Source organism: Acipenser ruthenus, chromosome 12 (assembly GCF_902713425.1).
Source record: "Acipenser ruthenus chromosome 12, fAciRut3.2 maternal haplotype, whole genome shotgun sequence".
Lineage (NCBI taxonomy): Eukaryota > Metazoa > Chordata > Actinopteri > Acipenseriformes > Acipenseridae > Acipenser > Acipenser ruthenus.
In genome coordinates this window covers 37,886,713-37,911,601 of record NC_081200.1, presented here as the reverse complement: position 1 = coordinate 37,911,601, position 24,889 = coordinate 37,886,713, and the positions used below count along the sequence as shown (strand labels likewise).

General features: G+C 36.6%; 2 protein-coding genes and 1 long non-coding RNA gene across 7 annotated transcripts in view; 1 reads left to right on the top strand and 2 right to left on the bottom strand.

The window, feature by feature from the left end:
• Nucleotides 1–2,969, top strand: part of LOC117417030 (serine/threonine-protein kinase N2-like) — a 32,888-nt gene extending 29,919 nt beyond the window's left edge. For all 5 annotated transcript variants that reach the window (XM_059035059.1, XM_059035060.1, XM_034028685.3 and 2 more), the window contains 3 exons: nt 235–342; nt 471–551; nt 640–2,969. In XM_059035059.1, coding sequence (XP_058891042.1) covers nt 235–342; nt 471–551; nt 640–843 — 393 coding nt within the window. In that variant the 3' untranslated portion in view covers nt 844–2,969. The remainder of the gene's footprint in view (nt 1–234; nt 343–470; nt 552–639) is intronic.
• On the bottom strand, nt 987–12,893 carry LOC117417031 (transcription initiation factor IIB-like). The gene is made up of 7 exons (XM_034028686.3): nt 12,766–12,893; nt 11,053–11,165; nt 7,535–7,668; nt 6,793–6,939; nt 6,533–6,662; nt 5,894–6,175; nt 987–5,544 (listed from the first exon to the last, which is right to left on the bottom strand). The coding sequence occupies exons 1-7, from the start codon at nt 12,780–12,782 to the stop codon at nt 5,411–5,413; spliced, it is 957 nt and encodes a 318-aa protein (XP_033884577.1). The 5' UTR covers nt 12,783–12,893; the 3' UTR covers nt 987–5,410.
• A 941-nt stretch (nt 12,894–13,834) lies between these two features.
• LOC117416580 (uncharacterized) lies at nt 13,835–16,276 on the bottom strand. The gene is made up of 3 exons (XR_004546625.3): nt 16,099–16,276; nt 15,693–15,779; nt 13,835–14,959 (listed from the first exon to the last, which is right to left on the bottom strand). It is a non-coding gene; the product is annotated as an uncharacterized LOC117416580 (long non-coding RNA).
• Between the last annotated feature and the right edge of the window lie 8,613 nt (nt 16,277–24,889).

Below are 24,889 nucleotides of genomic sequence, written 5' to 3'. Positions count from 1 at the left end.
AACTGGAGTAGGTTTTGTCAGACCACCTTTTAAAATCTTGGACCACTTATTGCGTAAATCTTGTATACAGTCCTGATAAATACTAATAATTATGATGGCTTAATCTGTTGATAGGGCCCCATACAATGAGATGTTAAGAGGCTTAAATATATACTGTGTTCTATACTGTGCAGCTATAATGTTAATTTTAATTCAGAGTGAGTGAGTGTTTAACTGCCTTTATTTCCCGCGCAGTCTCCTTTCCCAGGTGATGATGAAGAGGAGGTGTTCGACAGTATCGTTAATGACGAAGTCCGCTACCCAAGATTCCTGTCTACTGAAGCCATCTCCATAATGAGAAGGGTATGTTTGGAGTAAAATCGCTCACTGTGCAGTGAACCCGATGGCTACACCAGTGCATAATGTGCCTTACACTTCACAAACTTAATCATGCAGTTGATAATGCAGAGGGGAAACTTACTGTATTTCAGTTGCTGAGGAGAAATCCAGAAAGACGTCTTGGAGCAGGGGAAAAGGATGCTGAAGAAGTGAAAAAGCACCCATTTTTCCGAGTATGTATGAACTTCAAATTGAGCTGTAGTTGTGTTTTTGAATGAATCTTAACATTATGAAATCTAAATCCCCACCCCTGTTTTACAGAATGTTGATTGGAATGGTCTGTTATCAAAGAAGGTGAAGCCTCCATTTGTACCTACAATTAAAGGCAGTGTGGACGTCAGTAACTTCGATGATGAATTCACCTCGGAAGCGCCCATTCTGACCCCACCTCGGGAGCCCAGGGTCCTTACAGCGCGCGAGCAAGAAATGTTCCAAGATTTTGATTATATAGCGGACTGGTGTTAGACCTCAGACTTTCAACACTGTGAAACGCAATAGCTGACTGTAGCTCACAACCTCCTCTTCTGAAGAACTGGGGTTCTTCCAGCCAGTTGTGCACAGTGTCATTTAAGGATCCTTGACTTTTTAAAGCAAATGAAGATTATCCCCCCCCCCCCCCCCATATATATAAGACCTGTCAAAAGAAGTGGCCAATGAACGTTTTGTTTTGTCTGAGCACTGGGAATCCTTTTTTTTTTTTTTTTTTTTTTAATTAAGGATATCTGTTTGGGGAAACACAAAATCCACCTTTTGATTTACTTTGGGATCATTACTGTAAAAACATGCATTGTCCCCAGGTTTGGATTTTTAATTATTATTATTATTTTATTTTTATATATAAACTATTTTGGGCTTAGGTAAAATTGTAATGATCTTAGAATGTGCCACATTAGACTTCAGGTGCTTTAGAATTACCAACATTGCGACATGGTCTCACCAAGTAATAAGGCAATGACAGTCTTGACTACTTTTTTAACTTCTATTCAGCCAGAAATGTGCATTTTTTTATTCAAAGACTGAGTATCATGAGAATTGTTTTGTCTTGATTTTATCTGGAACACTAATCTTGGTCCTTGCCTTGTACATTTTTATTGTATTTATTATGTTTAACAACTAGATGCCTTAATTTTCTGAGACGACAATATGTGGGCTTCCATGCAGCAAAAAACAGGTACTGAACACCTACCAAAGCCACTTGCCAAACAGTTGATAGTATATTGGGCCCAGGTGACACCTTCTAAAAAGAACAAAGGAACATTACAAAAAAGTCTTGTGTGATTTAAATGACGGCCCACATTTGTCCTACTTGGAGTTTTTCTACAGTCTCCTGTATTTGTATTGTCCTTCCATGTTATGTACCAAGATCAGTGAACAAATACAAGATTATAGTTTTATACTGTATTTTTAGTACATCGGTTTAGTGCATCTTCCATCTGCTGTAGATGTTAACCATTTTTGTAAAGCCTGTAGGGGATGTATGACAATGTATACAAGCTGTAATGTGTAAGTTTGGAACTTCTTACTTTAGTTTACATTCACAGAGTTTTTTTTCTGAATTAGTGGCCATCCGAAGGATTACATTAAGTTTATCAGGAATTTAATAGCTACAAGGTCAAAATAAACTTTGAATTCTCAAATGGAATGTAAAATAAAAAATTAATTTAAAAAAGATATATAATATTTCACAAAGCAAAGTGTATATTTTGGCTTAAATATGCCAAAGCAGGCTGTATCTTGAAATGCTAAACATTTCTCTTTTAAAACTCATGCTTTTTTTTTTTTTTTTACATTTTAAGGCACCAGTCAGTCCTGTAATGTACTTATGTTGGAACAGTTCCTTGGTCTAAAAGAGCAATACTGCTGAAAACATGGTTCAATGTTTGCACTTTTATTCAGGTATTACTCGGGTTGGGGCTTGACAGGTTTTTTTTTTTTTTTTTTTTAATAACTTGATCAGCATAATCTCCATGTAATTACATTTTACACAATGGTTATTACAACCTGTAGACCTGTCACTCAAACAGTTTGTAAAAGACTGAGGTAATGGAGATATTGAAGGGATTATGTTTGATTATAAATTGATTTCAAGCCACATATCTCAAATTGCTGAGTACCAAAACATTTTCTATTGTAAATTTTGAGATCCAGCCTGATTATTAGATTTCAGATCCAGTGTTTTTGATTTGGTGGCACCGGTAAAACAAGAATAATATGTTTATAAACTGAGAAAGTACAATAACCTTGGCTCAGTAACTAAAGTTGTACAGAAAATCATTTTTAAATATAAATCACTAAGGGTATAAAGGGGGCAGGGTATATGTACACAGGAGCTCAAAGCACTAATTGTATCTATGTAGTTTTAAATGTATCAACTTTTTAGCCTATAAAAAGATAATAGATTGTAAATACATTTTCTATATACATTTTAAAAGTGGCTGCTTGAGCACTTTTGTGAGAAGTGATGCTTTAAAATGGTACACTACATTTAAGTTAAATGTGTGCTGATAAGGTTATGACCAAGAAAATCATGAGTGTTTTGCAGTCGTTATGCATATCATGAATGCACAAATTAAAAGATATTTGTAATAGAACAGCCTTGTATTGTTTGCTTTTTCTGTAACTGAAACAGTTAAGTAAGTTTTGCTATCTGCTTGCTATAGCCAAACTTTCCAATACATGACATCCAAGCTGCTACTCTATTTATTTAGATGAAGAAATGCAGGAGTAATATAGCTTTGGAGATTACCCCCTTTTTTATTTTTATTTATTTTATAAGACATTTGAGACTGCTCAGTTTGTTGTGTCTCTCTATTCCCAGCTTCCCTTACGAATATCACATTTCAAAATACTTAGTAGTTCAACTTAGGCTACCCTGCATGGCAAGCAGTCAGTGTACAATGTGTCTGAAGCACAGGGATACAGTATTTGAAAAGACGCAGATCTGACCATGAGGGTTTTAGTCGGTCTTTAGAAAGTCTGCTTCGTTTGCTATTTGAGGAATGTATTAAGAGGACCAGATCTGCTACAGATCAACTGTAAATAAGTGACATTTTCTAAATTAGTAATTCATATCTAAATTAATGAACAAAACAAGGGCTGCAACTTGTTGAATGATTAGAGTGTTCCAGAGTATAAAAAGTGTAATAGGGCAGTGGTTTTCAGATGCATTCAGCAATAAAAATAAAATATGCAAATTGCTGCTATGATGTCAGGTGTCACTTATTTATGACACATGCAAATGTTCAGTAGATGAGGGTTTTCCAGGGAATCCTCCATTTGAAGCATGGTGTTGTAAGCCTTGCAAAGTCAATGTTAGCTACACTGGAAATTGATAGATATGGGAGTTTTGGAGCCAGAGGCATAGACTTAAAGATGTGCATAATAATATATAAAACAGAAAACATCATTTGGATACATTTATAAACTACATCTATAAAAAGCATAGAGGTGTATCATTATAGCTGCTAGTTCGAATTTAGTCAGAAGTGATGCCTGGCATGTGCAAGCTAAATTATTTAACACTACTTTTGATCTGGCCAGCTCTTCAGTACTTACTTAACCTTTGCTTTAGTGTTAGGTCATTTGTTTTTCTCCCCACTGATGTGCTTCAAACACAAAATACAGCTGAATTTTTATTTGTAAATTAGCATGCAATTATGACTGCAAATGTATTTACAATCTCTTGCTGGAAATACAGCAAGCCCTTCTTAAAAATAAATAAACAAATAAAGTTTTCACATCAAGTGTACAATGTACAAAATCCTGGGAGATCCAACAAACAGACTTCAAATTGTGTAAACTCACAAGATTATCAACTGCTTCCTTTATAAAAGCATTACACTGATATCAAACACCACAGACTTGATACAGGTCTCATTATTGAAAATCTTTTTAGATTATATGCAGAACAAACCGTTAAAGGTTATCGTAAACCCAGAGCACTGACTTCATTAAATTCTGCACAGGTAACCTGCTTAGAATTGAGTATACAACCTTATGTATACATTAATAGACAGTAAACGTGCTAGTTTAGATTTCAATATGATGGTTTAGTGTATCCGATTGCAGCACCATGAAGAAAGCAGGGCTGTTGATATTGACAATTTTTCAGCAAGCAAATCACTGCCAACTCAACTTCAGTCTCAGAATTGTGAAACAGCAAAAACTAAAAGACCAGTCAGTAATCAAACCCTTTTTGTGGGTCATTACAGCAAATTACTCCCATTTGCACAATGTAATCCCTTCAATTGGCACAGATGAATAATGATCAGTTGCAGTACCACCTCATGTACAAAAAGCCACTGCTCTCCTGCAGGGCTCAGTGACGCCTTGTGGAACAGTGCTGGTGATGCAGACTTGCACAAGAGATCCATCCTGCGAGCAGTTCCCCTAAGCTTAGATTACTGACTGGTCTCCACACACGCATTACTTTCCAGGGTCCTCCTTGGACAAACTATGCGTTCTTGGACTGTTACTCCACTGCATCAAAGACACTTCACCACTTCTGGGATATCAGTGACCTGCAGACCTGTCCTGCCTTTGTAGAGCTCAGACACCATTTTAAATCTCAAGACTACAATAACAGTGTATCCAAAGTGAGAGCTGATGTCAATTCTAAATACAATCTAAGGAATATAGAATTTCTAAAATGTAAAAAAAGGTCAGCAGACCTGGGCATACCAAGAATGACTTTGTTTTTTTGTTTGTTTCATTTGTTTTTAATTTACTAAATATTTTGCATACAACTGACAAAATAGAACTTGCTTCTACAAAAGTGTAAATACAGTATGAAATCTCTTTCTGCAACCAGCTTCATAAATACATTTCTTCCCTTTGCATTATTATATATACAAACAGTCTGCTTTTTTTAAGCATTGGAATGTGTCCTGTACTCATTTTATTCTTGCAGTTCTTAACAAAGTTTCACTCTCTCGCAATAGAAGGCTCAAATAATATTTTTTAAATGTCTATGAAAGTCAAAGTTTACCAAAAAAAGAAAAACAACTTTAACTTCAACATTACATATAGCAATTTACAGCTGGGGAAGTTTATCTACAGGGGTGTCAAATTTAAAGTCTGGTGGAAAGAGATCTGCAGCTCGAGGATAGATGAGTCTGTATGACTGCCTGATTGTGACGTCAGCAACACCTGCAATGTCTCCGATTTCTGAAAAAGAAAAAAATCTATAATTTTGGTCTCAATAAAAGTTTAATTTACTTTTGCTAATGAAAAGAGCATCTTTAAAAAATGTGGCCAAACTATCACAGATAAAAATAGTTTTGGAGATAAACAAAAGTTATCAAAGCATAAAAGCATCAGACTGATACTCCATTCTTATTTAAAATGTTCTTGTTCCAATGTTCTTGTGCTCAGCCAGTGCATTACAATCTTGCTGTTGTCCTCGTTTCACATTTATGGGGCTCTTGTCTTACAGATTTGTAACAAGGAAACAGTGTGTATTCAATTGGTAAAAAAAAAAACAATGTGTGTTAGACTACATCAAATTACAATTTACCTTTCTGAGTCTTCTTCTCTGCAGAGGCCTGTGATGCCATGTAGATGGCTGCCGCTGCAACAGAGATAGGGCTCCTGCCAGGTACCAGGTCGAGCTCAACAGCCTTTCTTGCAATATAGGTAGCAGCCATTTGCACTTGCTTGGGCAACCCCAGGTTGGAGCAGAATCTGGACATGAAGTCTCCAGTTGTTATCAAGTCCACGCTCGTCTCAAGTGCCTTCAGGATCAGCTTGAAACATCGGCCAATTTCTTTTTTAGAAATTCTGGAGACTGCACAAATTTCTGGAGAGCAAAAAGTGGGGGGGTAAAGGTAAAATCAGTTTAACACTTTCTACAAGAAATCTGACCTAATGAAATGTTAAAGTGGTACTACATCTGTTCTTGTGATCATCTAATTGAAGCAATTCCAGTTTGTGTTTAGCAACTGTTCATTGGCAACTCAAAGTTTCCAATGAACTTAGTTATTTTTGGCAAAAACTCTGTCTTTAAAATACTGCATTACAAAGTTTTCCATAAATTCTGTGATGACATTGCAGCGCTCACGGAAAGCAGTCCTCTTAATATATACTAAACTGTATCTAAACATTATAATACAACACATTTATAAAGCGTATACTCTAATTTAATTCCACTACATACCTTTAAATGTCCGTGGAACACCCTCTTGTCTACAGGCAATATAAAGGCAAGCAGAAGCAATTGCATCATTACTTCTTCCCTTCAGGCTCTTCTGCTCGTACACTTGCTTAAATAAGTTATTTGTCCGATCCTACAAGTGAAAAAGCAACATTTAAATTAACTTCAGGCCATTTAATTAGTATTAAATGCATGTGTTTGTTACATTATGCTAAACAAACCAGCCAACACCACAACTTAGGTACAGGATGCAATGCACTTACTATGATATTTCTGGGGAGGTTTATTCTGTCCGACATGTTGGTGATTTCCTTAAATGCGTTTAACATCGCTCTGTCGGAGCTGCTCATAGTTCTGCGGTTCTGGTACTTTGAGTTGCCAAACTCATCAAAACTTGCTGAACCTGTTCCCTAAAACATTTTAAAAAAATAAATCGAACAGCAACATATTTATTTATTGAAGTATGTTCCAGTATAGGCTGTAAAATTTTATTATGGAGAGCTTACAAATAAGACAATTCACATGCACTGCTTAAGCAAGCGATGTATCCATAGTTGCAGAGTCAACTTTAATACATTGAAATACATTAAGAAAACTTAACGTAACTCCTAGCTAATCTGAACGTTTTGTGCCAAACCCAACAAAAGCGGAGATGTGCCCCAGACATTTGAGCATGCTCATTTTGTATCACAAGAATGAAGCACCATTTTGCATTGTCTGTCAATAGAGGTTATTGGACAAAAAAAAGCAACTGCACTGTAAAATTTTAAGTCACATGACTTGTGGTTTGAGTACACGTATGAAAGCACGGCACAACTGGCAAACAAGTGGAATGTACCGTAACGGTAAAATATTTTGTAGAGAATGCAGCAAATGTGACTTAATACAATTATACAGTGGCAATATATTGGAACATAACACATGGTCAATCTACATAAACCAGAGGGGGGTTTTAATGGTTACTCCTTGGTGGATTATGTTGCAAAACTCAACATAAAAACATACCTTGCTGATCATTGTACTCAAATCTCCTCCATTTAAAAGTGGGTTTTGGGCATCACCAACTCGAGACGGATCTTTTGCTGCTTTGTCGTTGCTAAATGTTCTCCACTCTGATCCAACATCAATAACTCTGTCACCTGGTTGGATGCAAGTAGATCTGGTCAGGCAAAATGGAAGAATGCAGAGGCATCTGCAGTGTCCCCACTTTTAAAAACTTAGTGCCATTGTTTTTTTTGCTAAAAAAATATTTGAGAATCAATCTATATCCATAAAAGAAACTAAATGGAAAAAAACAACTTGTTCTCTAGGCTATTTTGTTCAGCCGATACTAAAGCATGAACAAAATTGTGTAAACGATTACTCAGCCCTCAATGGAATGCACTGCTCCCAGCATATTGGGGGGGGGGGGGGGGGGGGGGGGTATGATGTAATATCTCATTTTTATTCAAGAGCCAGTGGGCTGCAATTCTCTATTTTTAAACTATGACTCATTTCCATGTGAAAAAAAAAAAGCTGTTTTCAGGCTGAAGTCCAGGCATCTACTTACTATAATTAACTCCATATTTGTCAATGCTTAAAGATATTAAAAAGAAAGAAAAGTTGTTTCTTTTGTTGACATTGGAGGTATCCTAGAAATGTGCAACAACCAATCTGCAGTATACAGTACATAAACTTAAAATACAACATAGGACCTATTAACATGCAAGATCAAATGTTTTCTACTCAGACAGCATTAATAGTACACAGTTTACTGTTTATTATCTGCCTTGTGCAATGTGTTTAGCTGCTCTTATTTATTGTCTTGCTCTTTGTAAACAATGTAGAAATAACTTTGCTGCTGCAGCAAACAGCTCAGTCCTGCAAACATTTGTAATTAGGGGGAGGGGGACAGGAGAGAGAAATTCTGAATAAACAACTTAATAAATTAACAGAGCCTAAGAATAATGAATGGGTTTATATTCATGTCATGTGTATACCAATGTATATACATATAACCATTTTAAAAAGTACTTTTGTTACCAACTTAAGCAGATGGAGAAGTACATGTGTGTTTAGTTTGCCTTACAAACAGTTGGTTTTACAGACCCAGATTAGAAATAACCTTGAACTACCTTACCAAGGTAACATTAGTCCAAGATCAGGCTAATCAAGGACTATGCAACCAGTTACTTAACATTTATATTCTGCTTAGCAATAAATGTTAATACAAAACAACCCGCTGAAGTGCAAAACGTAATTCACATGGGAATTAAAAACTTTGCATTTGAAACTTGTCACAGCACATACACAGCAGCTGAGCATTTCTGCCTCCAGTGCTTGTTAACCTTCATAACACTTGATCAGCAGTGTTTTACAGTACCATTGTGCTGCCATCTAGTGCCAGGATTTAAGTTTTACAGATTATCTACAAAAAAAGTGTTTTTATATGCCAAGAAACTGAACAAAAACCTGAAACACGAAAGAGAATGTTTTAGTGTCATCACAGTTTGATAAACTGTCACCAGACTGCAAGATGCAGCTCCAGCCTTCTTCCATATGAAGTGCTAAGAATGATTTTAATTATATATTTATCTGGAGCAGAAGCCCTCCATTTATCCATAGAGCAGAGAATGCATACAGTAAGCAACTGAAACATGAGCTTCCCCACTGCACCACAGAATGCCTCGCTAAACTCTACCTTGGAGAGTGAGCCCTCTCCAGGGATTGAAGGAGCAGTTCAATATCCAGGCCCAGTAAATCCTTTGCCTCCGAGTCTCCAAAGTTGTCCAGCAATCCCACTGCCAAATTGTGTTTTTTTGTGTGTGATTTAAAACAGGGTTCCAGATGTTACAGCTTGTGAATGTGACAATATGACACCGTTTCAGAAGATTACCTTTTTATTATTATGAGAATATTAAACACCTACACATTCAAGTGTAATCCTTTTTGTATTCCTTTGCATAAAGGTGTTGAGATGTGTTATGTAATGCCAAGACATCAATAGAATATAATTAGGGCTTCTGTTTTTCAGGTTTTATTCATTGTATTTTTCGGTGCTTATTTTTAGCTATTTTCATTTTTTTCTGGGCTTTCATTTTTGATATACGGTATGAAATTAGTGTTTTTGATTACTTTGTCAAAATATGTATAGTAGTAACTCGACAGTACTTGCACACTTAAGTTGTACTTTCTTTCCTTTGCTGTCTTCCACAACGAAATCCCTATGGTCATGGGCAACTTCTTCTGGGGTTTTTGTGCGTAGGCATTTTTTTTAACATTTCACCACAATTCTGTTTTAAATCCCGCCAACAAGCCTCCATCCTGATTGTAATCTCGTTTCAAATCTTACAAGCGGATTCTCCAAAAGAAATGTAGGAATGTGCTGTCACTCAAATGTGGGCGGGTTTAAAGTATTCAGAACGAATCAATGATAGATTTAAGTCAGGAAGGCGGGATATTGCCCAGCAGCACTGGGAAATTATTTATTTATTTTTAAAACTTAGTCATTGCTAATTATTTTTATTATTTTCTCCCAATTTGGAATCGGCAATTATTTTATTATGCTCAGCTCACCGCTACCACCCCTGTGCTGACTCGGGAGGGCAAAGACGAACACACGCTGTCCTCCGAAGCGCGTGCCGTCAGCCGCCCGCTTTTTTTCACACTGCGGACTCACCATGCAGCCACCCAAGAGCTACAGCGTCGGAGGACAACGCAGCTCTCGGGCAGCTTACAGGCAAGCCCACAGGCGCCAGGCCAGACTACAAAGGTCGCTGGTGCGCAGTGAGCCAAGGACACCCTGGCCGACCTAACCCTCCCTCCCCCCGGGCGGCGCTTGGCCAATTGTGCGCCGCCCCCTGGGAGCTCCCGTCCTCGGTCGGCAAAGGAATAACCTGGATTCGAACTCGCGAATCCAGACTACAGGGTGCATCCTGCACTCCACGTGGAGCGCCTTTACTGGATGCGTCACTCGGGAGCCCGGAAATGTATTTATTATTTATTATTATTTTTGAAGTAGGTTTTATTTTTTAATGGAAAAAGGGTAAAGTCAACTTGAATGGATTAACCATGTCCACAGTTTTTCCGGTGTTTTTTTTTTTTGGGCTATCCACCGCTTTCATTTTTTTTGTATTGTGGTGTTTTATCAGTTAAAACTGAAAAACCATAATCCCTAAATATAATTAACACATTCCCCCCCCCCCCCCCCCCCCACAAATAAAAAACATTGAGCATGTGATTCCATTTAAAAAAAACAAATTGTTATAGGGCAAATTCTATTTTAGTTAAATAAGTACATCTACTTCTTTAATTTTAGCCCTAACAATACCCTTTTTTTTTTTTAGGGCATTTACTATATCCTACCTTCTTGCTAAGGATGGCAAAAAAAAGAAAAATAAGCATATTACTTATACAGTTTAAGTTTTCAGATGGGTAGAGGAATGCATCAAATATGTACAAAAAAAAAAAGATTTGTGTTGTAAACCCCAAAATATATCACACTTGTCTTAACAAAAGTGCATTAATTACTAGACAAAACATACCAACAACCAGTCCACATTCTGGGCAGATCATATCTCCAGCTCGGTAGTCTTCAACCAAAAGTGCTTCTGGATGGTTTGGACATTGCACTTTGGGAAGGGCTAGAGCATCACCACTAAGAAAAAAAATATATATATAAAAACACAAATCCTAGAGATTGTTGAGGTACACTCAAAGCTTTACAGTTCCACATTGTAGGGCCATTAAAAAAAAAAATCTTCATTAATGTTGTTTTTGTGCGCTCTAGAGTACACATTATTTATCAAAGAAACAACCTGTACAGTTAGTTTCTCAGTACAAAAAGAAAAGAGAAAGCCGCATCTCCTTCACAACAGTGTGAAGTTGTTTAAAGTCGTTTTCCCAGTGGAGGATGAGGGTTTGCGGAAAGGTCCTGGACGTCAGAGTCATCATACCCGGAGTATTTAAATGTAAACAATCATATCGTTAAGGTGTATTGTATTACCGGTTCTACACAAAAACAAACACCATGTACTTACTGTTTGGGAGAGGCTCATATGTGCCAGTGACTAATTAGGCTCCATAGCAAAATTGCAAAAGTCTGGTGGCCACCGAACGTACTTGCAGCCACACATGTCAACAACACTAACAAATTACTGTGCTATATAAATAACGTGGTGAGGTCATAAAATACTAGTACCTGTAAGGAGTGGATTGATGTAGCACAATGCATAAGAATAATATCTGCACGGGAATATACAAGAAAGTAGTAAGGGAGTTCAGGTACATATCTTCACCTCGAACACTGCCTAAATCACCACAAAGAAAAGTGCTATAGTATGCCAATATAAATCACTTCCGTTATTTATTTTTAAACAGAATGATAAAGAAAGGTGATTATATATATATATATATATATATATATATATATATATATATATATATACACACACATATATATATATATATATATATATATACATATATATATATATATATATATATATATATATATATGATCGAATTATTCTTCCATACAAAAACAAATAAAATGTAAGCACTTATGATGTGGCAAAAACCAAAGGTCCATTTGTGTAAGGGACTTGATATTTTATTAACTTTTTCGTCAATGACCACAATATATCTGATCATTAATACTAGTACATATCATGTACACGTGTCTGTTTTCATTATCATATCCATATGATTTAGATTCGTTTTAAAGTTTTGATTTCCTTAGAAAAAGGAAGTTATAACGGCGTATGATGCGTCATGCTACTGAAACTACCGTGACGCTTAGTGACAGCAAAATGAAAGAGAAAACAACAAAAGAAAGGTTTTTAAAAAACAAAATGAGAATACTTAGAAACCGGTTTTTGACAAACCAACGAATCGGGTTTTTAAAAAAAAGGTCTGATTTACGTTTTTTTTCTTCCATTTAACTTAAAAAACAGGCTACTAATAATCGCTCGTTTTGTGTTTTTAAGGGGAATCAACAAGTAAAATACAATACAAGCAAGTTTCTGTGTTTTCAGAAACAATGACATAATTCACCGGCTACGATGGTACCGTCTCCCCAGTAGTGTTGGCAATGGTTATCCCTGGCAGTGACAGCGCAAAACATTTCACTAAGTTATCCCAAAACATTATCATTACAGTCCGTCGCGTATTTACTCTAGCCGCTCTGCTTTTCGTGTTAATTATAATACACACTGGAGTACGTTAAATACAACACACTTATGTTGAAATGTACTCACCGGATAGTCGACGCCATTTCCTTCCTTCTCTCTGAAACTGCCAGCAATGACTATTGAGCACAGTGCCGTTCAACTTCTATTTATAGCTTCGCAGCGTCACGTGTCAGGGCCTGAGGACGGGACGCTAGAAGGTACAAAACAAGTGAGTGCTGAGTGCAAATGCGTTTAAATTTTAAAGCGTTGACGAAGCCACTGTTTATTGCAGGTGGAGATTTAGCGAACACAAGGATGCAGGCATGACCTTTCGTACTAATATAGACTAGAGTAGTGAGCCGACTGCAGCACCCACTTTTGAGTCAATGGCCGATCCTGACCGATTTTTTTTTATGCAAATGAATCTGACATGTATTTTTAAGCTGCATCTCCATTTTGCAATTCGGTTTTAGTCAGTGACTGAGACATCAGGTCTGACAAACTAAGACGAAGGAGGTGATAGTAGGCAAGTGTCTATCAATGCCTATCAGGACTACACTGCAAATGTCTAAACATTTTTAAAAGTAAGAAAACTGTAAGCATTTGCAGAATTGTCACATAAGGGCTGTCTCACTTGCCCCTAGTGACCCGACACCCATATTGACAGTGTGATGACAGGTGTTTCTAGTTTTGTGTCCAAGTATATTTTCAAGGACAGCACTACTGGGTGGACACTGCTCTACACAATATCCTTGAAAAATACTTGACATTATGTTTCAGGTAATCAACTTCATGATATTAGTCATTTTTGATATATTTACAATGAAAAGCTAAGGGTGTGCAAGTGAAAGCTGCTTTAGTGAAGATAAGACTGTGCTGTACAATCACAGGCCTGGCCTGGTTTGTATCTGAGTTTCACAGCCCAGACCACTTCAAGGTGTTTAAATTGTTTTGGAGGTTTATGTGACCCTTCCACCTCTTATTCCTTCAGGGAAGCTGGGAAGTTTGCAACAAAGTCTCTAGGCAAGTTCAGAACGTACCACACCCTAAATAATACTTCAACCACACAGCAATATTGTTTTATTGTATTAATTTATTTCAATTAGGGAACTCAAACAAGCAACAAATTGTTTTCAAAATATTATATATGTACTTTTGAGAAAAGGTAAAACATTAAAGGTAATACATTTTTTTAGTTCCATGTTAGCGGCGTACAGTTCAAACAAACGTAACCAAACTTCATCAATGTGGATTGCCCTTTTAAAGTTGTGAGGGCTCTGGTTATTGATAAACTAACCACCTACAGTACCAAATGCTACAGAAACAAATTGACTTTGTAAATAAAATAGATCAGCAAATCAAGTTTCATTAAATGAACATGTACAGCATCATGTTTTATGACATTGTGCAAACTCAACCTGTTATGACCCTATACCTTATTTACAAAGCTTCAGCTATTCAAGTTAGTTGAATAATGTTTTATGTTTTAATGAGTAAAATCAAATGTGATATTCATTAAACTGTTCTAGTAAGCCAACAACAGTAGAACAGTTTAGTATAGTGTTTTTACTGCTTCTCTGCTTGTGATAGTTTCCTATTAACAGAAACAAAACTGTCCTCTTCATTTAAAGGCACACTATAGCCTAGATTAATTAATGAGATTTATATGCTAACAGTAGGCTAAATATTTGCCAAGACCAGGGTCTATCTATACTGTATATTAAAAAGAGTACATCGTTTTGAGAGATATTGTTGTAATCATATTGTTGTAATCACAGTCTGCTAAATAAATAAACAAACAAATAATCATGAAAGTTGTCATGCAGGACAAAGACTGTAGAAAGAGATTTGGCTATCAAGTTTGTGAAACTAAAACGACCGTATACAGTCTAAAACAAAAACAGAAGGTGATATTTAGGTTCTATAGAAATAGGAGAGATACAATGTTAACTATTCAGCTGTCATTTGTATTAGAACTATTTATCAGTCTTGTATTACAATTATTTACCTGACAGACTGAATCTAACACTGTAATAAGCCCTTTGTGTTTTTATTCATTTCACAGGGGGCTGGCAATGACCCGGGGTAGCAGGTACAACATGTATTGTATCGGCTTAATGGAATCCAGTATTCAACAATAGAAGCAGCATCCAGGTCTACAAATAACCTAAAGAAAGAGGCTTTCCACAAAGGAAAAACAGTAGAGTGCATTTTATCAAACAGACGAGTCTTTGTTCCAGCCTTTCAGAATTGCTTCGGCTGCATCCAACGTGCTATCGTTCTGTTAAAAGGAAGAATGTACATTTTCAGTACAATGTAAACAGGCAGTGAGGTGTTTACAAAAGTGGAATTCACCACCGCCATCTCTGTCTCTAGCAGAGCTGAGAGATGGGATGTACTCTGTGATGTCTGCAGTTTGAACAGACTACAACAGTTTACCATGCTGGTTCAACCTTAATTTTACACATATGGGTGGTTTATGCAATCCTGGGCAATGCGCAAATACAATTCAGGTGTGATTTATCCTATTGAGATACAGGTTGATTAAATTAACTCCTAAGTTTCTTATTAGTACTAATTTATATCGTAGGATTGAGTGTTTAAAGTTTTGATTAAAACAGCTACAGTGCTTGAATTAATATATTACTGATTTTAGTAAAATAACCATCATTTCACAATCACAACCCTTACATGAACAAAACCCACCAGCCTCTTTCCTAACACCCCACACAGGGAGCACATTACCAAGCACAGCCCTGCAATGGGAGACATTTCCCCATCAACTCACAGTCCTGTCCCCAAAGGAGCAGGAGCAACTCAGATGGGGATTAATAATAGTGCCAGTGGGCAGTGCGCTTCCACAGGCTAGACTGTGCTCTAAAGGCATCTACGAGGTGGTAGACAGATGGGAAAACCATGTCAAACTGTAGTACTTAAAAGGATACCTCAGGGTTATAAGATTAAAAGATTGATGAACAAAGATCTGCCTCCTGCTTTTTTAATGCACCTCTCACCTTGATGAAACACAAGCGGATGTATTTTTCAAATTGCTTCGTAGATTCAGCCCCACAGAATGCTGTAATTGGAATAGCTGCCAGTTTCTGAAAGAGTAATAAATGCTTAGTTATAAACCCTCAGTTAGAGGTTAGAGGTTATACATAGGAATCTAGATATATTACACAACAACTGGACACTGCTCTGGCATTGTTTTCTGTGGTCAGCGGTGATGTTATTACTCCATAACGGAATGGTGAATAAAGCACGGTTTAGAGATTACGCTAATTAAAGACGCCTCTTCTACTTATAGGTGTCATCCCAGATGGACAGGCAGTTCTTAAGACACAGTTAAAAGGTATGGATGCCGATGCCTCCACTATCTCACCATCACCATATCAAACATAAAAAAAGAAAAAAAACAACCTTTTCCTTTATCATCCATTTTACAAATTTATAATCATAGGGCTCAACTCCCTCCATGTCGGACAGGTCCTTTTCTTCCAAAAGAAAATGTACATTTTATTTCAAGTCTACATTTAGAAGTCATCGGCACAACGCGGCCATTCAAGCTAACACTGTGTTGTCAGTACACCACAGCCATGACTACCGGCAGCAATCTCCTCTCTCAAGGTTACAGAGGAATGCATTGTCCCTGCTTATTTCCACACTCTTGTTTACAGAAAGCAGGCTCTGCAGTCAGCCATTGGGATGTACAGTATACTGGATTGTGGTAACATGCCTCCCCACTGTGTAATTCTGTTCAAAACAAGCAGGCGCAATCTGTCTTGCAGTATTTGTTTTCTACTGGTTATGTCTGTGAAACAGGCACTGCACTGATTTAAAAGTACATGGCAGGCATTTAAGCAAAAGCTTGCATTACTCAAAACCTGAATTCATTATGAAAGGTATTTAAAAGTTATTATCAGCAGCTCATTTTAACAAGCCATGTTCCAACCCTGTCAGGGTTAGAAGTCAATTTACACTAATTATATATATATATATATATATATATATATATATATATATATATATATATATATATATATATTAAAATCCCATCTGAAACTCCCTTTGCTGCACATTAAGCGGTTTCAGGTGGGGTCCTTATACCTGCTGCACAGGGAGTGGATATAGAATGAGAAGAGGGGTTTTTTTAAGCCATGGTTATTACCCCTTTAAGCTTATACTCTTTCGACACTAATTACCTATACAGAAAGACAATTAATTAAATTTAAATCCTTAGATTATATATATATATATATATATATATATATATATATATATATATATATATATATATATATATTAGCTCAAAAAGCCAGCTGCCCAACGTTTCGATATGTTGTACATATCTTTCTCAAGGGAGCCTGTGTTTGAATCAAAACATTGGAGGTTTTATCTATTTATTTATTTATTTATTTATTTATATGTTATATATTTATTGGAGTTAAGTAGTTAATTATTTGTTGTTGAGTCCCGCTGGCATAATCGTGTTCAGTCTATTTATCCATTTACTTTCTTTTATTCTTCTATATGTCGCATTGTCTAATTTTAGCTGTTCTAATACTACAAACTTTACATCATTTATGTTATGTCAAGTGCTGTACTATTGGTTCATTCATATATCTATATATATATATATATATATATATATATATATTTTTTTTTTTTTTTTTTTTTATTTCTAATTAGTGAAAGTACACTTTACATGTACTAGTGCAAGTATTTGTAGAACCTATTCTGTCAATTATTCTTTTATGTTTACTGTGAACTAAAATATCATCTAAATTAGCTTCTCTTTTGAATGCTACAACTGCGGCCTTAAGAAATACTTTTTTCAATTTTTCTGAATTATGTAGAATCTGTAAGTGTTTCCAAGCCATCTTAGAAATATTAAGGAAAAGTTTAGAGTAAGTCATTACTAATGGGACTCTTTTGACCTTTTTATCTCTATTTTTATAATCTAGTAGATCATCTCTTTTTAGTTTATTCACTTTTCTTAACTCCTTCTATAATTCTTTCTTTGTATCCTCTTTTTTAAGATTTGTTTTTAAATCATTTCTTTGTTTTACATAGTCACTTTCTTTTGAGCATATTCTTCGTATTCTTAGACCCTTTGGGATTGCCCTTTTAGTGTGTATCAGATGTGTAGAGGACATGTGTAAATACTGGTGCATGTCAGTAGGTTTACAGAAGAGGTCAGTCTCAAGTTTTATTATGGTATCTAAAAATTATATTTCTTTTCTATTCCATCGAAGGTCTACCTTTATATAGATACGTTTGCACAGAGACAACCCAACCAGCCTTATGCACTTTGAAAGCTTCACACGTACGTGGCAATGTATGTGTCTTAATTTTTGTCTTCTGCATAACTGCATAGAATAGACTGCTGAAAATCGACCCAAGAAATCAAGTGAACAAACTGTATATACTCGTACCAGTGTTACCAAGTCTCACGAGAAAAAAAAAGCGCCACTGCCTTTCAAAACAAGCCCAACCCATTTCAGAGTGGGGGTGTTTATACAAATTCCAACCCGCGACTCTCAAATTCCAACCCCGCGACTTTGTACGGTGGGGTAACATCCAAATGTGTCCAACCTCAAACAACTGTGTGCTGTGATTTTCTCGTCGATGTTTGCTAACGTACCCCTGGTATTGAATTGAATCTTTAAGAATTCATTAAGTAACTGACTGTTCAGCAAATGCATTATAAATTGAGTAAACTTGATTTAAGCTGTACTGCATTTTTTTTTCTTAGGAGGCTTGCATAACTCCTCAATTTTTGGGTACAGTAGTTAGAAGTATAACATGTTATACATCCTTACAAAAAAAAAAAAAAGTTTGGCCTAAAGTTGAATCAATGGGGTGAGGACTATGGGCGTTAATGAATTGTTCTGTTCTTCGAGAATTTGAGAATGCTCTGCGGTATTATTAATTGTACATACTGGTAACTAATGTTAGTATAGGCCAAACTTTAAAAAAAAAATCCAGTCCTCTCTTAAATCAGAAGTGTTGTTTTTTTCTTCAATAAAACAGAAGATGGCGCTCTAATTCCCAGGAAATGTACACTGTCGTTTCCAATTCAAAGCCCCATTACAGTTAACTGCTAAATTGTACCAAGTAGTATTTATTAGCTAAATACATCTCTGAATGTACATTTCCACGGTACAATCCATTGCATGCTCCCCTCTTTATACCAATTTTGTGTATCTCTCCATATCCTTCTTGTTAGCTCAGCAAAAAGGAGATTATATGTTCACACTGTTTACTCCAGTCTTTAATTAACTCCAGTTTTTTGGATGGAGAAAAACAAATTCCCTTTCAATTCAAAGACGACCACCAACGACATTATGTATGGGATATGCCTGCCCATTGGATAAGGTATTGCTGAGCTCTTTATATCAGAGCAGCTGTTAGGCCCCTTCCTGGGGTGACACACTCGGTTCTGCCCGCCAATGGTTGTCTGGGGCAATTGCCATACCCTCCCTCCCCCCAGGGGAGCTGCAACGGAGGCTCAGGTAACTCTTCTGTCAAACACAGCGGTACTCCCTCCACTGCTTAGGCGGTCCACTCGGCGTCGACACTCTATCGCACAAATGGCCCAAAGCGTTTTTGTATACTTTCCCGCCTATACCGCTGCTCCCGACCTTTCTCGAAAAGGTCCGGTTAGTGGAGGCATTAGTTCAACTAGTGGCCCCCAGGTTGCTCAGGAGAATCTGGTTCCTGACCCTGTGCCAGCTGTTACATGGCCAGCCCTGGGAGATCCCACTTCGCATGGATCTCCTCAGTCAGGCAAGAGGAACTCTTTGGCACCGGAACCAGGGTAGGGTAGCTGCACATTCCACTGGAGGGTTAGCTACATCTTGGGCCCTCTTCAGAGAGGCCTTGCTTTCTGATATTTGTACTGTGGCTAGCTGGGCTACGCTGCATACTTTCTCCGGGTTCTACCACCTTAATGTGGTAGATCCTTCCCCCTACCTTCATTAGGCACGAGGGTCCTTGAGGGTGTAAGCTCACACTGCTAACCCTTGGGTTATGCGGTTGTGATGCGTCTCTCATATGCTGCCGTTCCTTCTCCCTCGCAATGGCTCTGGTATACATTATCCCATACATAATGCCGTTTGTGGTCGTCTCCGAATTGAAAGGAAACATTAGGTTACTTACCGTAACCCTGGTTCCCTGAAAGAGACCACCAACCGCGAGGTCGCATCCGGTCGCCCTCACGGGTTCGATGGAAAAAGAGAAATGGCTTCCTCAGGATGACGGTTTTAATCCCTTGGTGTGCGGGACCGAGTGCGTCACCCCAGGAAGGGGCCTACCAACAGCTCTGATATAAAGAGCTCAGCAATACCTACCCAGTGGGCAGGCATATCCCATACATAATGTCGTTGGTGGTCGTCTTCTCTTTTTGGGAACCAGGGTTACAGTAAGTAACCTAACGTCAACATGACCAAGCTAGAACCAGACAACTAGGTAATGTAATAAATGACCCCCGAGCACCCTCGATTTGTTTATTTCTGATTTGGTAACATTAATATGATTTTTCTTTTTTTACTCAGTAATTTCCATGTACTGTTTATCTACAATGTCTTAACATAACACAACTAGAAAGTCCCTTTTGTGTAAAATTTGAGGAAAGTTGCTATAGTGCTACCTCACTTTGGCACTCGCCCAAAACAGTGTTTAGGGCTTCATAAACAACCTTTTTAGTGTATAAATAAAGCTTGTAGGTCAGGTAGTCTCGTTTCACACGCAGTATGTCTGTTTTTCTGCTGAGTAAAATATCACTGTAAACGTTAAGGTTTTTCAATTTCTGTCATAGCCAGCGAGTTTATGACGTCACGCCACTATTAGTCACTTGACAACGGAATGTTTTTTATTAGGTAGCAACAGCATCTCCAGTACCGCTGGAGTGAAGATGACGGCTTGAAATTTAGTAGTAGGTATGGTATCTCAAAAAAAAAAACACAAAACTGGCTTATAGTCTACAGCATTTTAATTTAAATAAGCTTGACTGAGCAACTATCCTGTTTAACATAACACAAGCACAGTTCATAAAATTATATCGTTCAATATTAGTCTTTGATTGTCAAGAGTATGCTGGGCTGCAACTGACATGTGTATTCATTGATATTTGTAAAATGTTACATCTTTAATATTTAGTGTACAAAGCTGGTACGTAATGTTAAATAAACGTAAACACCAGTTTATTATTAGGCTATAAAAAAAATAATAAAAAAAAACTGTCTGTGAATCATAATGACCGTGATTATTTTCGAGCGCGTCACTGAAGCCTTAAGGCCGAGCCTTCTAGTTTAAATTAGTCTTGTACAGTATGTAACGGAACCTCCATTTATTCATTTATTTATTTTTAAGAATGGCTTGCTATGGCCAGGTCAGTCAGTTAATTTCTTACTTAGTGTTTTGGATGAGGTGACTTGAAGTATGTGTCTCGTTTTCCCACATTAAATATAAATGTAGATCAGAGTACAAAACAGATGCTTCCATTTATTTTGCTTCATTACTGAAAGGTAAAACCTATGCAAGGCATTAGGCAGAACATTTGCTTTTTTAATTGTTAGTATACAATATAATTGCACAGCAATAACAAACATGGTTGCATTGGGACTAAAATTATTGCTGAGATGTGCTGCATAATAAAATGTTAATGTGAAATACAGAAAACATATTTGTTTCAAACCATGAACTTCACAGCAAGGATATTGGGACCAAAAGGCTTGAATTTGTAATAGTGTTCTGTCTGTACTGTAGCTAGCAAGGATTACAGTATGTGTATGTGGATTTTTTTTTTTTTTTTTTTTTTTTTGTGACAGCTGTGGCATTGTCCTGCATTTTTATGTGTGTTGGGGGTCTTTGCTTTTTTTCCGCTAGCATTATGCTTATTTGTCTTTGGCAGTCAGTAATTACTGGCCCTATTGTTAATTTTAGTCTTATTAAAGTCTATATTAAGCTTCTCCTAATTGAGTAATTATAGACAAGTGTTCTCTGGTCTAATAATAATGTAGAAATCTACAACCAGGTGGCTGTAGATTTATGTTCACGTACGATAAAAGCATTCATAATATTCACAATCAACACTGTTGTTGGACCAGGTATGCTGTGAAAGATTAAAACTGAGAAAAGTTCACCTTCATTTTAAAAATATATATATATCATCATGTCACAAAAGCAAAACTAACACATGATGCTGCTCCCCATCTTTCCATGTGTGGTCACAGTGCATTGAGAAGGGAACAATTTCAATGATAATAGCATTGCCTGTCATTTCCTGTTGCATTGCTTGAGGAAAACAGCACAGTGCTCATTAATTGTTTATTGAGTTAAAACAGACATGCTTGAGATGAGTGTCAATTAGATAGAGAGTAGAATGCATACTTGGCTTTATTTGTTTAAGTAATATTGTTCATTTAAAATACAATTTTAATTTATACATGTTAGAAAGTGCTTTTCTTACACTTTAGGGCTATGGCAAATACTGAGTCGGTATTGTCTCTGGATTTTATACCAAAGTAATCAGCAAAATGAGACTGCAAGTGGAATTAAAAGCATAATGAATATGCCTACCTGCTGTTCTGCGTACAGTAGCAAGGATAATGTTTAATGAGCCCACAGGTCATTTTGGACACAATTTCTGTGCTAGGAGTTCCATACAATGTGATACATTAAAGGGGACAGGCTTTTTCTTTCTGTGTTTAATACTGTAGAAAACAAGCATTCTGTGGAACTATCTTCCATTGCTGTAACTAGAATGGCAAAGCCGTAATAGTTTCCATATTCAAACTTTAACCAAAGAATCCCCCAACTGAAACCTTACACTGACCAAGTGGCTAAATGATAACATGGAATTTACCATCAGTTTTCAGTGCCAAACCATTGCCTAACCATGATTTGTGTTCATAATCACCATGCTTTCTTTATTCCAAGCCAAGTTAAATCACCAACTTTTAATTAACTGCTATTTAAAAATATATATATATACATATAAATGTATTGATTTATTTATAGCCCAAGTTGGAAATTTAAAATGGATCCTTAAGGATAGCAGTTTGGTTAGGTTAGCAGTAAGCGCCTTTTGGGTCTAATTATCAAAAAGAAAGTCAATATAAAATGCTTTGAAATTTTACACTACTATTGCAAGTAGATTTTTGATGGGCTTCCACTGTACCTAGAACTGGAAAATGACACTCCATAGAGACTACAAGCTCAATGCAAAGCCTGAGGCAAAATTCCTTTTCTGCTTTTTGTTAACTTAAAAAGATTAAATATATTTCCCTTTTCCCTCTGGTACTTATATCACTCTAAACTTTACTGTTAGTACATATTGAATGTGCACATTGTGCACTTTTAAACTAAGCATGTTGTTTTCTGTTAACATTTTGTATTAGGCTTAGGGCATTTGTGAGGTCCAGCTGGTCTTCAGCTTGTTTTATATTCTTTACAACAAACAATTTTCCTTTCTCAAAAGATAATATTGGTGTAAAACTGCAGTTATATTGTACATATTTTGCTAATTTAATGACTAATGTTCTTTAAAAAAACAAACGAACATCCTAAAAAAGCTGCATGACTGCCAAAACTTGACATTAGAAAAAATATTGCATGGACAGAAAATATAGGCATACTGGCTATAACACTGTCAATAATGTGTGTAGAGAAGGCCACCATGGTATTTATCATCTTTGTCCGCAGTACATCAGATATTTTTTTATATATTTTCTACACATTTAACAATCCTATATAATAAAACTGACATACTGGATAAAACTGACCTCTGAAGCTTAGCCAAGGTTTTTTTTTTTTAAGTGAGCTGCAAATGTCATACAGTTTTCTGCCTCAACTGAGTTCTGCAAAACATTTATTTTTTGCATGACTGAAACATGCACAGGTTTTGTGATGACTAATTCCATCCCATCCTGGATAAACAATGTAGTTGATTATAGAAACAGACTGTGGGATGAAAGACAAACAGCGTATGCACTGAAAGAATAATTGGAAACCCCGTGTTTCCTGTTTTGAACAGTGTGCCAAGATATTTGGTCTGATTTCTTCAAAGCTATATGTTCTGCTGTAGTTCCATTTCAAATGTAATAGATGGGATTTCATATTTAATTGTTAACCTTTCATGTCATGGGGAGTATAATTTCTTTCTGGCAGGATAAATTCAATTTAATTAATTGTTTTTTGACTACTAAAATTACTTTACATTAATATATCTGGTAGTTTTTATCATGCAGTTTTATGTCTCCTGCTATGCGTTCAGTCAGGGGTGAGGACTAGTCACACAGTTGATTGCTCTGTTAGCAGTTGACAGCATCAGAGACCCCCCAAAAAACTAGCCTGTCCCCCAGAGAAAGAGAATTTAAACTTTTTTTTTAAAAAAAATACCAGTATTTATGCTTCCCATGAGTGAAACTGTTTTACCACGGTAGAACATTTACAAACTTTGTAAACTTATGTAGCACTTTAAACAGTACAAATTACCAGTATTTAAGCTAATCAAGTGGACTCCTTTTTTGACATTCAAAGCAAAATTAAATCCCAGTTTGTCCCTTGAAATGTAATGCCTTTAGCAATAATTCCAATATTTAATGTGCAATTGAAATGATTTGTGATATGGTTTTTTTGGTATGTTAGTCATTGTGATCCTAGGCAACACTGCCATTTCAGAATTGTGTTATAATTTAATATTTCATCTTCCATAGGGTAGGGTATTCTAAAATACCTGACAGAGCAGTAAATGAAAGTTATTACTGCAAGTCCTGTGTTCAGTATTACTTAAATGTAAAGTAATCACCTCTGTTGTGCTTTAATGTGTGCTGGCAGTGTTCAGTCCTGAATTCACCACATGAAATAGCCACCAGACTTGACTGAAAAAAGAATTGTAGAAATCCCATTTGTGGTAGAGTGGCTGGGTGTCTTATGGTAGGCAGAAGGGAGACTCAGAACCGAAGTGTTACAGGTTTATTTTTATAAATCAAAATTAACAACACAACTCAGCTCACCAAGCCAAAATAAAGGTTAAAGAAAAACAAATCGTGCACACAAAATGAAACAGCAAATCCCTCACCCAAGTCTGTCACTATCACAGTGAGGTTTTGCATAAAAATACAGGAGCCTGCCTGCCTGGCTCGACTCTCCTTTTATAGCACGTGGCTGCTCCCAGTTATCACCAATTACTCTATTTGGGAGCAGC